The sequence below is a fragment of the Periplaneta americana genome, chromosome 9 (assembly GCF_040183065.1).
Source record: "Periplaneta americana isolate PAMFEO1 chromosome 9, P.americana_PAMFEO1_priV1, whole genome shotgun sequence".
NCBI classification, from domain to species: domain Eukaryota; kingdom Metazoa; phylum Arthropoda; class Insecta; order Blattodea; family Blattidae; genus Periplaneta; species Periplaneta americana.
Genome location: NC_091125.1, coordinates 141,243,055 through 141,259,066, shown reverse-complemented (window position 1 = coordinate 141,259,066; position 16,012 = coordinate 141,243,055). Strand labels below are relative to the sequence as shown.

Genomic DNA, 16,012 nt, shown 5'->3' with positions numbered 1-16,012 from the left:
ATGATTAGCTGTTTTCTTGTTATCAGTTGTGCCAACAATGAAATCTTCATTGAACTCTGTGGACGGTTACTAGTCAAGAAGGCTATACTGTATTGAGTTTCATTTTTATTAAAACATTTGCATTCCACTTCAATCAGCCGGATCCCAGTAATCAATGTCACTTGACAGATGATTTTCAATAAATCTTAGTATTAAACAATCTCTGATACATGACTATCCATAATATCATATAGCAGAAGCTATAACAAACATAACCTAAATAATATAAACGAGTGTTAGAAAAGTTTTAATTAGGGATGATGAAATAAACAAGAAACGTTTTAATTAACGACGATGAAATAAAAAATAAACATGAATCATTTTAAAAGAAACAATTATTGAAAGTACAATTTTCAAATTTGAATGTTTTAGTGTTTGGTGGTTCAGTTGATGTTATATTGGACGTGTGTGTAAAAGAAGTGAACTCGTTTATGTACATGGTGTATCCCTCAACTTATTCAGGATTTCCGAATGGTGATTTTCATTTATTTGTAAATAGGGTTTCAAGGAAGATGCATAGGTATGATCAGTGATCTTTATTAATTCTTGTTCTTGAATGCCAATGCGAGTCATATTTGAAACTGCTGTGCATCGACTGGAGTGGTTTGTAATTTTCTGTTTGACGTCCAGACCAATGCAGTTTGAAATGTTGGCAAACAAAGAAACAAATGCTAGGGTAGTGACAAAAATAAACTAATGCTAGGGACGCGATAAAATTAAACAAATTCTAGGGACGCGATAAAATTGTGCGATAAGCAGCCATGATTGGTTGAAAGACGTCCTTTCGTACCGTATTATTGGTCAAAAGTAGTGTGACGTAGTAAAAGTGTAATAGTCACAATAAAACTGTCATCAGGATGCACAACATATCGCAAAATCTCATTTTCGCCAAAAATGGTCATATCACCTTTTGTCTTGGAAACACAGAATTTATGCAAAGAAATTGAAATCGCCGTGGAATATTTAATACGACTATTCCATGATTAGTACGTAATGTAATTGAAGAGCAACTGATCAAAATACATTTTGTCCATCGGAGAGAAAAAAATTGAGGATCTTTCTTTTTAATTTTATACCACTTACATCTTCTATATCTTTCCACATTCAGATTGCTTGAAAATGTGTATTCTCGCATTGAGAAAGCATTCCTGTAATCAGAAGTTCCAATAGCCTAAATCATGTTGTGTCCATCACATTTCATTTTAAATTTCTTGTCACAAATTTCTTTCAAGGGACATTACTTGCTCCTATGACATCATCATCATCATCATCATCATCATCATCATTATCATCATCGTCATGGTTTAGGCTTGGTAGCACGTTCTTGCTCTAGTTTTTAACTGCTCTTTCCATCTCTGCCGACTGTTCTTCTCCCCCTTGGTCGATATCTCAATGCTTATAATGACTATCTAGGTGCTATTTTACAAATTTAAACAGGGTGAAAGTGAAAGAACCCTGCAGACTTTCAGAGCGAATAGTTCATGTTGTATGTGACAAAAATGTAATACCATCTTGGTGGAAAGTCCATAGTTTTCTTACACTATTACACTCTTACTACGTCATACTACTTTTGACCAATAAAACGGTACGAAAGGACGTATTTCAACCAATCATGGCTGCTTATCGCACAATTTTATCGCGTCCCTAGCATTTGTTTAATTTTATCGCGTCCCTAGCATTTGTTTCTTTGTTTGCCAACATTTGAAACTGCGCTGGTCTGGTCGCCAAAAAAAAAAAAAAAAAAAAAAAATATATATATATATATATATATATATATATAATTACAAACCACTCCAGTCGATGCACAGCAGTTCCAAATATGACTCGCATTGGCATTCAAGAACAAGAATTAATAAAAATCATTGATCATACCTATGCATCTTCTGAAATCCTATTTACAAATAAATGAAGAGCACCATTCGGAAATCCTGAATAAGTTGAATACACCATGTAGGCCTAAATCAACAAGTTCCACTTCTATTACGCACACGTCCAATATAACATCAATTGAACCACCAACCTCATTCAAATTTGAAAATTGTACATTCAATAATTATTCCTTTTAAAATTATTCATGTTTGTTTTTTATGTCATCGTCGTTAATTAAAACTTTTCTAACATTTATGTATATTAGTTAGGTTATGTTACAGCTTCTGCTATATGATATTATGGATAGTCACGCATCAGAGATTGTTTAATATTAAGATTTATTGAAAATCATCTATCAAGTGACGTTGATTACTGGGATTCGGATAATTGAAGTGGAATGCAACTGTTTTAATAAAAATGAAACTGAATCAACAAAGCCTTCTTAACTAGTAACATTGCCATCGTGTATAGATCGAGAACTTCTCGACGAGAAGGCATTGCTAGTAGTCATAACTCACTCCTGCCATCTAGCATGAATCTAGCGTAATATTTGTAATGTTGAGATGGTACAATAATACATTTGAAGACAGTTGTATTTTCGCAAGTCAATTAATATTTTATTGTATTGGAGTACTTCGTTACTTCTAATCTTTATATACTTTCTTCTAATCGTGTAATAGTCAATTAAATCCCACTCGAGTTTTGATTTTCTCTAGATAAATCAAAACGTCTAGTGAGATTACTGTTGATAAAATTTTCTTTCCCCAAATATTTAACACTCCCTTACTCGGTATCTAGTGCGAGTAGGATCGTGGTTTTTGTCCATATCGGTAGAAAATTTAATAAATAGTATACTTTACATCTAGAATAATGAAAGTAAGAGTGGGTAGATTTGTTAGGAGTACTTCGTGACCCTAGAATTGCCATACCAGAAATGTTACTTTACAAATCTCTGAATAGATTGTATAGTTTCAAATGAATGTTAAATAAAAATTACGAATTACGCTAATGTTTCTGGTAATATTTTTCCAATATTGGTAAACATACCAATGATTACATTTCAAGTTTGTAAAGACATTAAAATGGTTTATTTAAAACGCAATTAAAATGACAGAGCCATACAGTTGAATGCGACTGTGTCAATATCCTGGAGCGACGCTCCCATTGGCCTGTCGATCAATTCATTTTGCAAATGATTTCAATCGAGTTGTGTGTAAGGCCTGTATATTGAAGTGCATCTGTTAGACCCATATTTAACCGGTATGTGCACGACGGTAGATGCACAGTTATAGACTAATGATATTTCTGAATACAAATTATGTCACACGTAACAAATTATTAGGGAAAGAATAGAGATAACAACATCCGTTATATTCTTATGGGAGTAATGAAAATTACAATATATCAGTCAAATTTTGACGAAAATCACTGACAGAATGTGCCAGACACTGGGAAGCAAGAAGCCTCATGCCTCTGTTTAGTTCTGTAAGGAATTTGTTTAATTCCTTTATTAGATTTAATTTTAAGTTGTAAGTTATATTGTTTTAATCTTGAGGTTGTGTTTAAGACAAAGATAAGTTATCTACATACCTGTCATTCGAATAACTAAATAAATCAATTAATTAAATAAATAAATAAATAGACAGGCAGGCAGGCAGGTAGACAGAGACAGACAGATAGATAGATAGATAGATAGATAGATAGATAGATAGATAGATAGATAGATAGATAGATAGATAGATAGATAGATAGATAGATAGATAGATAGATAGATAGATAGATAGATAGATAGGTAGAGAGATAGGTAGGTAGGTAGATAGGTAGGTAGGTAGGTAGGTAGTTAGATAGATAGATAGATAGATAGATAGATAGATAGATAGATAGATAGATAGATAGATAGATAGATAGATAGATAGATAGATAGATAGATAGATAGATAGATAGATAGATAGATAGATAGATAGATAGATAGATAGATAGATAGATAGATAGATAGATAGATAGATAGATAGATAGATAGATAGATAGATAGATAGATAGATAGATAGATAGATAGATAGATAGATAGATAGATAGATAGATAGATAGATAGATAGATAGATAGATAGATAGATAGATAGATAGATAGATAGATAGATAGATAGATAGATAGATAGATAGATAGATAGATAGATAGATAGATAGATAGATAGATAGATAGATAGATAGATAGATAGATAGATAGATAGATAGATAGATAGATAGATAGATAGATAGATAGATAGATAGATAGATAGATAGATAGATAGATAGATAGATAGATAGATAGATAGATAGATAGATAGATAGATAGATAGATAGATAGATAGATAGATAGATAGATAGATAGATAGATAGATAGATAGATAGATAGATAGATAGATAGATAGATAGATAGATAGATAGATAGATAGATAGATAGATAGATAGATAGATAGATAGATAGATAGATAGATAGATAGATAGATAGATAGATAGATAGATAGATAGATAGATAGATAGATAGATAGATAGATAGATAGATAGATAGATAGATAGATAGATAGATAGATAGATAGATAGATAGATAGATAGATAGATAGATAGATAGATAGATAGATAGATAGATAGATAGATAGATAGATAGATAGATAGATAGATAGATAGATAGATAGATAGATAGATAGATAGATAGATAGATAGATAGATAGATAGATAGATAGATAGATAGATAGATAGATAGATAGATAGATAGATAGATAGATAGATAGATAGATAGATAGATAGATAGATAGATAGATAGATAGATAGATAGATAGATAGATAGATAGATAGATAGATAGATAGATAGATAGATAGATAGATAGATAGATAGATAGATAGATAGATAGATAGATAGATAGATAGATAGATAGATAGATAGATAGATAGATAGATAGATAGATAGATAGATAGATAGATAGATAGATAGATAGATAGATAGATAGATAGATAGATAGATAGATAGATAGATAGATAGATTTAGACGAAAATAGAACAGTATTTATAACAAAACTGTTAGATCCGTAAGGATGGATTAATTCTGACACTTCAGACCAATATGATACAAGGACAATAAGACGAACGACTCTATTTTTGAAGGTAATGGAATTTGTGAATGTGGGTTATCCTGTGTTTTTTTCCACCCTTTCAATTTAATGTAGTTGGCACTTCTGGGGTTAGAAACTGACTCTGCTTGTGACGCGAACATTCTGTACACAAGCCGACATTGTTTGGAAAGCAACAAAGAACAAGCCGCTGAATGAGGTTTTGCTGCATGGTACTCACTTGTAGGATCGATTCCTTTGTCGCTCGGGCAGCGTTGTTTGGCCGTGGTGCCCGCCCTGGTCGGGGGCCAGCACAGCACAGAGTCCCACGTCCAGTTGCAGTACAGATCTGTGGACACAACGGCACACATACAGTACTTGAAGAACAACCGCACATCTAGTGATAATACTGATATCTATTACTTATTTATCCTGCCAGCTGTCATTACTATTATTTATTTATTTATTTATTTATTTATTTATTTATTTATTTATTTATTTATTTATTTATTTATTTATTTATTTATTCTGGTAGAGTTAAGACCATGAGGCCTTCTCTTCCACACTGCCAGAAGTGAAATATACATTGAAATTTATTTATTGTAACAAAGCACGTTATTGTATTTAGTCTTTAATATTAATTTATTGCAGGGGCGGTTATTCAAGTGAAGTAGGTGAACTGCCACTTCACCTATTTACATGTAAAACACAATTTTATCTCTTATTAATAATTAATTCTAGTTGTTACCGGTACCGTATTTTTTTAAAGTTTTCCTTTCATTCGTCATGAACAGTGTTTAGTTGTAGGAAATAGTACCTGTAACCGTCCACTGAATAGAATAATGTCAACAGTTACGAGCGCCAAGCGGTGTCTATTGGAACTTAAAATATATTGTAGAGGTGAAATTATTTGGGTTTCCATTCTCATACAGCACTTGGTTTCCATGGTAACGTGACGTCACGCACTAAAGAAAGATTTTATGAGTGAATTGCGTTTGAGCGTATTCCGAATCTCACCGGTGAGCAATCCGATGCCATTGCTTCACCGGTGTCGCACCGGTGCCATCAACTTGGAGAGGTGGTGACAGTCTCCATCAGCCGCCATCAGTGAATCTGATTGGTTCTTGTATAGGGCGGGAATTAGCAGACGAATAACATCGTGCACTGTTGTGTCGTGGGACTCTGTGCTGTGTTCTGCTTTAGTTCTGCTGTATTGTTTGTAATGAGCACAATGTAAAAACAATATGTTAATGGCTTATGAGCGAACATGTCAACGGACCAGTTATTACTACCGGTTCAAGAAATAAATTGTTTATGCTATCTTTTCTTTGAACGAGATGGGAGTACGAAACTTTCGCACAATTTTGCTAGCGTAGCATAGACAACAACTTGTACAGTCGCCATGATAGCCATCGATCCTTCCAGCAGTTTTGTTCCTTATTTCGCTGCAACGTGACGTCATTGATGCCACCGGACCGGTGAGATTCGGAATACGCTGTTTCTGAGTCTTTCAGTTACGGAGAACTGTCCGACGTGTTGTAGGTGGAGTAACCAGTTTGCAGATCTAATGGTACTAATAATAGAGAAGGGTTGAAGTTCGTCTCCAAGGCCGGGGGCTATTATTTAAGGGCTATGAAATTTTACATTACTATGTACTACCTGACTCGAGAATAGTATCCTCCTTCCTTGTGTCCAAGCAGCCACCCCTGCAACGGTAAATTAGCTGGCTCTATGTTATTTTATCAGAATACAACCCACATAGCTTTGCATAGAGATATACTCTCCACCCTCAGTTGAAACTCAGACATTTTATGAAGACATTATCGACAGGTTTGCGGCTTTAAAAGATAGAGGACTGACTTGGTATGCAAAAAATAGGGTGAGTCCTGAAATAAATTAATTTTCCTGTTTACATGTGTTCTAGAACTAGTAAAATTGTACTTAATTTACGAATTGTTGGCCTACTCATTATATTGGTAAAGCTTTTCATGCATTTGTGTATGTGCACTTCACCTATTTTTTTACGACGAGCCGCTACTGATTTATTGTTACATGCAGTGTAATCTTGAAATGTTAGAAACTGAGAAGTAAGACAAAGATTATTTCTTTATTCCAGGTGCTGTGTGCCCGCAAAGAAAGCAAAGTGGCCGTGTCTGTTCATAACAATCATTATACTGATTTCAACTATCTATTACGTCTCTAATATCTTAACAGAATTCTTCATTTGAACTGTGCATTATATGAGTAAAGGAAAATATGCGAAAACATGTTTGATATTCGTTATTTTCAGTGACGTGCATCTCAGAATTAGGACTCTCGTTACTAGACCTCGGATTTTTAGGCTCGAATAGGATAGGTTGCAACAATTTTATGCAAAAACCCGTAAGTGTATGCAACACGAGAAACTCTAGAGTGATAATATTGCCTACGCTAAACGAGCATAAAATCCGACTAAAGGAGCGCCGTCAGCTACACGGTCTATCATTATTATTCTGATTACTAAAAGCCTAGTAATATTGAAATGAACTTTTGTGCTGAAATGCTTCAATCGTACAATAATCACTACCCAGTCTCCTAAAAGCTGACAGAAACTCCAGAAATTTAGAAATATAACCATGGAAAGACAGAATGGAACTGGGGTATCGAAAGACGACCAGAATTGTTAGAGGATCGAATATCAATAGACCTCTACACGATTGATTTAAAATTTCTTCAACATAAATCTAACATTTATTTAACATCAAAATAAATAATAACAAATATAGATAATTCTTAAAAACAGTTCATTATTTTCTGTGACATTTTGCTGACTTTCTGTCAATAATTCAATTTGGCTGTGTTATCCTTATTTGGAGTTGAAGGCAAAAATCTCTTCCAATGACGTATTGACCTCATCAATATTGTTGAAGTTCTGCCCGTGCAAAAAATGACACATCGACCGGAATAAGCCATGAGCGGACGGCGCAGTGGCTGCGCTATAAGTTGGATGCAGGATAAACCTCACTGTCTTCCAAATCTTGGATGTTAGCTTATGTCAAATATGATCGATGGGCGATAAGATGGAGTATTTTCCTCCTGGTAAAGACTGTAGTAAATTTTGGTTGATTAAATTACATAATATGTTACATACGCGATTTATTCTTTGACAACATACGAAGTTAAGAGGTTAATTTAAATCAATACAATAAAATAAATAAAGTTAAAATGTTCAAGCTTATGATTTATCTATTTAACATTAACATTACATGTTAAATTTAAATAATGTATAAACGTTTTCGTCTTTTACGGCATCATCAGAGACAACTTGCTTCTACGATATCTAAATTGAAAAAAAAAAAAAAAAAACAAACAAACAAACAAAACAAAAGAAACAAAAACAAAAATTCCGCTATATAATTTAGATATTGTAGAAGCAAGTTGTATCTGATGATGCCGTAAAAGGCGGAAACGTTTATACATTATTTATATATAACATGTAGTAACAATATGCGTTACAAGAGCGGTATGTTGAAGTTTTCATGTTCGAGGAAAAGTTTGAAAAAGCGAAATGGAGTTGAGCTTTTTAATTTCCGAGAATTGAAGGAAAACATACCGCTCGTGTATCGTACATTATTTTGTGCGAAGATAGTTTATTACATACCTGAAAGAGGAATTTCTAATTAGTTGCAATGAAATCTCCATCTTGGTTTTTGTTCAATGACTGCAAATTTGCAAAACAAAAATATCCATCTTCAACATTGTTGCTTTAAAATATTTTCTGTCTTTACTATACTCCAGCAGGTCGTGATATACGACTGTCTTTTTTTTCCCCCAGTCTGGAATCATGTTGATTTTTTCACGGCTTCCTTAATGTTACTTGCATCACGAATGCAGTAACTTTAAAGTTGTAGAGTTTACTTAATTTTTGCAAATATTTAAAAACAATAATTAACAATGCAATTTAGGTGAAATTGCAGTGGTAAGTTTCCAATTTATAATTATTAGAGTAAGGTAGGGGATTGTCGGATAGGTCTGGTAATGTCGGATAATCTCGGATAACATATTTCTTTTCCATCGAATGGTGCAATCTGATGTGAAAATAATGCATTACGTTCTCTACAAGTAGATGAACATCTGCATGAATAGCCATTACTGTTGAGTGCTTCACTGTGCGTGAATAGCGTGTTTTCAACGTGACTGCAAAAAAAAAAAAACTTTTCCAGGGTAAGTAATGTGATTTATTCGTTACAAGTTATTCTTATATTTACACAACATGTTTGATATACCATAGATAAGGCTTCTTAATTCTCTAATTGCAGAAATGCTATCGACAACATGTTTCATGCAGCTGGCTTGTTTTACTGTTTGTGAAGAGTCGGCCAATGTCGGATACTAGCTGAGGTCAATGTCGGATACTAGCCGAGGGCAATGTCGGATACTAGACGAGGGCATTGTCAGCTGTCTTTCAATGCTGCTCGCTACATAAAAGCTGCTTTAAACCTATTTATATGTTTTCTATAACAAACCACTACATTTTTACTCATGGGTATTTTTAATTAATGTAAGTAATTTTCTAATTAATCGAATATTATGAAGTAACGAATTGTTCCTTCTTCTGATATTTTTAGATGCCTAAAGTAAAAGAAAAAAGAGATTCAGTCTAAAAAAATGGAAGTCTGAAGATATGGTAAATGCCATTGTCGCAGTACGGGAGAAAAGAATGGGCTATCTTGCTGCTTCCAAAATATTCAATGTACCTCGATCAACATTATTTGATTATGTACGGTCCAACTCTGAGCCCACCAAAGCCGTTAAATCGAAACTTGGACGAAAACCAATACTCCCAGCTTCACTTGAAGAGAAGCTAGTTGACTATGTGTTAATGATGGAGAGAAAATATTTTGGATGAACCAGAAATTATGTTAAAAGGCTTGCATATCAGTTGGCTAAACAGAACACTATTGTAATAATTTCTGATATGCAATATATTATTTTAAATACATTATCATACCTCTTACATAATAATGTCTAATGTATCCGACATTAGCTTCCCATTCTCTCAGTGTTGATATTATTTCTGTTTTGTCTTTGCAAGTTATACAGCAAATACATATTATGTAAATTACCTAATACTTATGTACAATCTGCAGGAACCCCAAGAGGTTATTATAATACTAAGTAATTCCAGTTCTAACTTTTTTCAATTACCTTTATTTTGAAACATTAAAATGATATCCGACAATACCCTCCCTTACTCTACTACATTGAACGTCTCTAAAAATAATATGTTAAAAGCCTAAAGCAGTAAAATCAATATGTTACTTAAGCGGTAAGAAGAGGGGAATTGTTATGTGTGTTAGATTGGGAATAGGGTAAACATTGGTAATTTCGTGATAATTTCATGAAAACTAATTCAAAATGCAAATGTGTAAATATATCCTTATTCCGATTTTTTAATCTAAAAGACTATAACTTGCTGTACAAATCTGGAGACATAAAAGATTGAATACGTTCTTCAATATGTGCCAAAAACCACTTTTACAACTTAAGCTGAAAGGTTGGTTATTTCGTGATAACCTTGGTAATTTTGTGATATTGCATTGATAATTTCGTGAGAGGTAGAAGAATTGTGGAAAAATTCATTAAAGTCAAATGAAATTCTCATTTATTGTTACAAGACTTCAAACATAGTAATTCCGTCTAATATTCATAGCAAGAAAACATAGAAATACATATCAACACATAATAAGAATGAAATCAAAGTAAAAATTGAAATTGAAAAGGGATCTTCTTTGCCCTGAAAGGGTGAACACGTTTATTATGGACTTTACTATAGCCTATATTACTAGGGTAACTCCAAAAGTAATGCATAATGTTTAAAAATTATATTTTTATCCTACAGCTTTGCTATTTTCACAGAATGTAGATGCATCCTTAAGGAACAAAATGTCACTTTTCCACATAATCCCCGTCCTTTTCAACTGCCTTACGTAACCTAGGAACGAAGGCCTGCAGACCAGCACGGTAAAAGTCTGGACCAACACGTCTGAGCCACTCTTTAGCAGCGTGCACAAGGGAGTCATCTTCTAACCTCGTTCCGCGAAGGGATCCTTCAGTTTACCAAAGAGATGGTAATCGCACGGTGCCAGTTCAAGATTGTAAGGCGGGTGTTTCAGTGTTGCCTATCCGAATTTTCTTATCTGGTCTGTGGTCTTGTGACTGACATATTATGGCTGTGCGTTGTCGTGCAATAGCAGAACATCCTGCTTCTCCCGATGTCGTCGAACACGACTCAGTCGAACTTGAAGTTTCTTGAGAGTTGCAACATACCCGTCAGAATTAATGGTGGTTCCGTGTGGCATGATGTCCACAAGCAAGAGTCCTTCTGAATCGAAAAACACAGTAGCCATAACGTTTCCTGCCGAAGGTGTACTTTTGAATTTCTATTTCTTTGGTGAATTTGTATGATGCCACTCCATTGTCTGCCTCTGTCTCCGGTCCAAAATGGTGGAGCCATGTTCCATCTTCTGTCACAATTCTTGCAAGTCATCTAGCACTTATCATTGACACTTAGCATGATAACAAATCAAACAGAAGCTACACTGAACCCATTGCGTCTCCGTTTTCTTTTTTGTTATCACATCTTGCCTTCAGATTTCTAAAATTCCTATTGTAATACAATTTTAAAATAATATAAAATGTAACACTTAATGCTCAACAAAATTTCGCCTCACACAGCTAAGATTTCTATCAGTAAAGCTAAGCCTATATGGCGACTACAGCTGTATTTAAAATTCCAAAAACATTTCCTAAAATTTCATGAAGATACAATAAATCTTTGTACCAAATATCATACGCTTACCTTTAGTAATAAGCCTGTAATGTAATTACAAACATCCACAAAATTTGTATGCCTGAGACGTCGACGCAAACTTGCTCTCTCCAAACATAAAAGCTCACTGAAGCAACTACAATAGTCACACGAAGCTTAGCTGTATGTTTCTGGAAACTGGACAACATATGCAATCCCTTGGCGGAAATTTGGATCTCGTAACACCACTGGTTAGTTCACAAAAGAGCAAAGAAAAAGTGTCACGAAATAACCATTGCCACGAAATTACCAATGTTTACCCTACTGAATGTGGAATTTTAGACTTTCCGCGGATTGGTTTTGTGCGGAAACCAAGCAAATACGCACGATCTCGCACAAATGTTAATATTAAATTGATTAGTCATAAGATTGAACATATTAACATTATTTATTATATTAATAACTGACTTATCTGAAAATAAAAACTTGAATTGTGAATTACTATTTGAAATCAGTTCGAAGTAAAATACACGGTTTGCCGCTGGGTACGGATGATTTTTAAAGTATTTATTTATTTACTTATTTATATGTTTATTTATTTATTTGATTTATGTAATTGTTTATTGTCTTATTTATTTGTTTATTTACTTATTTATATGTTTATTTGTTTATGTTGATTTATTTATTTAACTATTCATTTGTTTATTTGCATATTTGTGTATTTACTTACTTATTTACTTATTTATTTGTTTATTTACTTCTTTATTTATATCTTTATTTAATTATCTTGATTTATGTATTTGTTTATTTACTTACTTATTTATTTATTTATTTATTTATTTATTTATTTATTTATTTATTTATTTATTTATTTATTTATCTAATCTACAATGTGGCAAAACCTCCTGTAATCAGACAAACCTCACGAGTGAGTTGTCTGGGATACCAAATGCATTTTGTGTTCACTTTATTTCTTATAATATGTTATTACTATCTGACTGTTATGAAGTTATTCGAGCATTTAATACAACACTTCTCATCACTGCATTTCACGTAATTTGTCTTATTTACTCTTTCCACTATAATCGTCTACATTGATGTCCCACTTTACTCCATTGATCACCTTGAATTCTGCAGCCTTTCTGAATTTTGGACGTTCACTGCTCCTCTGTCCTATTCTTAGGTCCCACCGTGTTGGTTTATACATCTGTCTGGGTGTATCTCAACCCCTCTTGTTTCTGAATGACAAGGTTCGTCCTAACGTTCAAACTCAACGGCGCGCCGCGGCGAGAAGTTTTTTTCTGTATAAAAAAAGAATGTAGTGACTACCTCCTCACCTCCAGTTTTATTAAATATTCGGGCACATACGTTTGCATTGAAGCTTTTAGTTTCTAAATATGGCTTCATGAACGAAAGCTTATGGACTTAAACTTAACGTAGACAAAACGCAGGTTGTCGTAGTTGGGCACCACCGCTTGCTAAATTCGCTACAGATTGAAAGAATTCCTAATGTAATAATGGGGACTTTGTAAAATATAGTAACTCAGTTAAAAATTTAGGAGTCCATATGGATATAAAGTGAAATTGGAAACTACAGTAACATAAATCACTACAAAAAAAAAAGTGTTTTCGATACTCCACTCACTTAGGCTCTTAAATGACATCCTCCCAGCTGCCCTCAAAATACACTTGGTAAATGTACTTTGATGCCTCACTTCAACTACTGGGAGTTCATTTCAAAGTGTGTCATGACGTCATTGTTGATGAGTCAGCGATTTGAAGCGAGTTTCAGCTTTTATGTCAGAGAAGTTGCCTATTAACAAGGCATTCAATCTGAACTTGAGAACGTGTACGGTTTAACTTGAACGTCGTAGCAACAGAAGGCGGTCTGTACGATCTGTGTGCTACCATAACCTCTTTCGAACTGTGTTTTGCGAGGCCAAGTCGTACGCAGGGTATTTGTTATCATCGTTTGCGTACGGCAACATTCCACAACACAAATCAAATGCTTCGTGTCCATGTTGACCGTCGAAATTAATGTTAACAAATACGTAAGTAATCGTCTTCACCTCTCCCCATATCTCGACAGTAAGAAAAAAACTCAACTCAGTACATGTTTCCAAACAGTTCACATTCCTGACACTACAGACGTTACCGTACGTATCGGTAAGTACTCTTCAGAATGAACGCCGTACTTGCTAGGCAACTTCTCTGGCAGATAGGTAATACACCTCTGCGGAAGTGTAGGAAGATTGAATTGTCTAGGCTCATCGACTAGCCACATGACGGCATACAGCGAGCCATGACACACTTTGAACTGAACACCCAGTAGTGCGATGTTCTGTTCACAGACCTTAGTAACTCTGTCACACAACGTAAGCAACGCGCCCATAACTCTTGTGTGCGTTTTGTCTGTAATACTCGCCGGCGAGACCACATCACTCCATGCTTCCAACTGTTATCGTGGTTGCGCCTAAAGGAGTGCCGTCTGCTACACGGTATATCGTTATTATTCAAAATACTACTACATTTCTCTACTTCTCAGTGCCTTGCTTCACGCTTCCAAATATTATCAATCCCAAGAGCAAGTGATTTAGGTCTACTTCCAATCCCCCAACATAGAACTTCTGCATATTCTTTATCATTTAGTGTTGCACTCCCCCGACTTTGGAATTATTTCCCACGCGAGATCAGAGACTGTCGAACCTTACCGACGTTTCAGAAAAAGCTTAGAAAGTTATTATTAGATAGAAACTAGACATGTCTATTATACTTATATCTGTGTAAGGTAGTAGTCCATATTAATTTGGTACCTATCTTTTGTCTCTTAAGGATTTAGCTTAAGATTTATTCTTCGTTAATATTCTGTACGCTATTTTTCTGTATTACTGTATAATATTCTGCATTAGAGTAGTCTGTGTTTTCAAATTGTAAACTATGTTATATTATTACTAAAATCTGTGGTATTTATCAAATCTCATTGAATGTAACAATTTTATTAACTTTATATTGTACGAATTACTTTGTCAGGTTGATTTATGGTGAAGTGGAAGAGAAGATTTAATGGTTTTAATTTCACTCTAATAAATAATTCTAATTCTAGTCGCTAATTTTCATCAGATATTCTGAACTTATTAACATCTATATATATATATATATATAATTTGAACTGGTAATGGAAATTCCCTGAAAACGACTGAACGGATTTTAATAAATGACCCCTCATTTTGAAGCTTGGAACTCAAAGTTTTTCAGAGAAATAGTAGTTTTCAGTGAAATATCAATTTTCCTACATTATTTTCCTATTTTCCAAAATCCATCTTTCTTCAGTTTTGATAACTACTTGCATTTCAGCACGGCCGTGATTTCAGAATAAAACAAAACACACACTACAATAAACAATAGCTATTACATGAAGGCCATGACCTGCAGGATTGCTGACATATTTAGAGTTCAAATTCAATTGGTTATTAAAAACTTCAAGACTGACTAATTTACAGGTCTGATTTTGCGGTGTGTAATTTTCTGAGTATAGCTGTGTATTGGATATTGAAATCTACAAAACTTGAAGTGGTTTGATTACATTATTACCATTAGGAAGGAAATTTCATTATAGTTAATGCCATGATGTGATTATTTTTCATTAATTACACATATTAATGCTATATTGATGATACGAAAGTGAAACGTTTTGGGATTACATGAGTAGATACAGAGAATGTGTTAAATTAAATCTTCATTTATAATAATTATAATTTACTGAGTGGCGGCTATTATATATATATATATATATATATATAAAACTTACGTAAGTTAATAACATTGTTATTAAAAATCAAATATTTTTATAGTTATTAATCAAGTGGGGTTGGGTCTTTTTCATATACTTGATGTCGGTGTGGTGTAGATATTTATATGCGTCATTATCTTCAGTATTGGCTCGAGATAGCGCAAAAATTACAGTTCCTAAGGAAAGACCAAAAGGTATTACTTACTGATAAAAATATCAGAGACCTAAAAAATTTTGTAGTCTCTCGATCATTTCAGCAAGATCTCTTAGCAGGCTAAAATGATTTTACCCTCTAGATTTCAATCTCTACATGAAGCAGCTATACCAAAATGCTATGTCTATTGTTCCAAAGCATAGCAAACCTGACTTTTACAGTCCACTATGACCTGAAATAGCTATTGCTTTATTCCCACATGAAAAACCCACTGATCGCCCTGACAT

At 33.8% G+C, this 16,012-nt stretch overlaps 1 protein-coding gene across 1 annotated transcript in view; it reads right to left on the bottom strand.

The window, feature by feature from the left end:
- Window positions 1-16,012, bottom strand: part of Pdfr (Pigment-dispersing factor receptor) — a 417,264-nt gene that overhangs the window by 168,779 nt on the left and 232,473 nt on the right. The window contains exon 3 of the mRNA XM_069836024.1: window positions 5,233-5,340. Coding sequence (XP_069692125.1) covers window positions 5,233-5,340 — 108 coding nt within the window. The remainder of the gene's footprint in view (window positions 1-5,232; window positions 5,341-16,012) is intronic.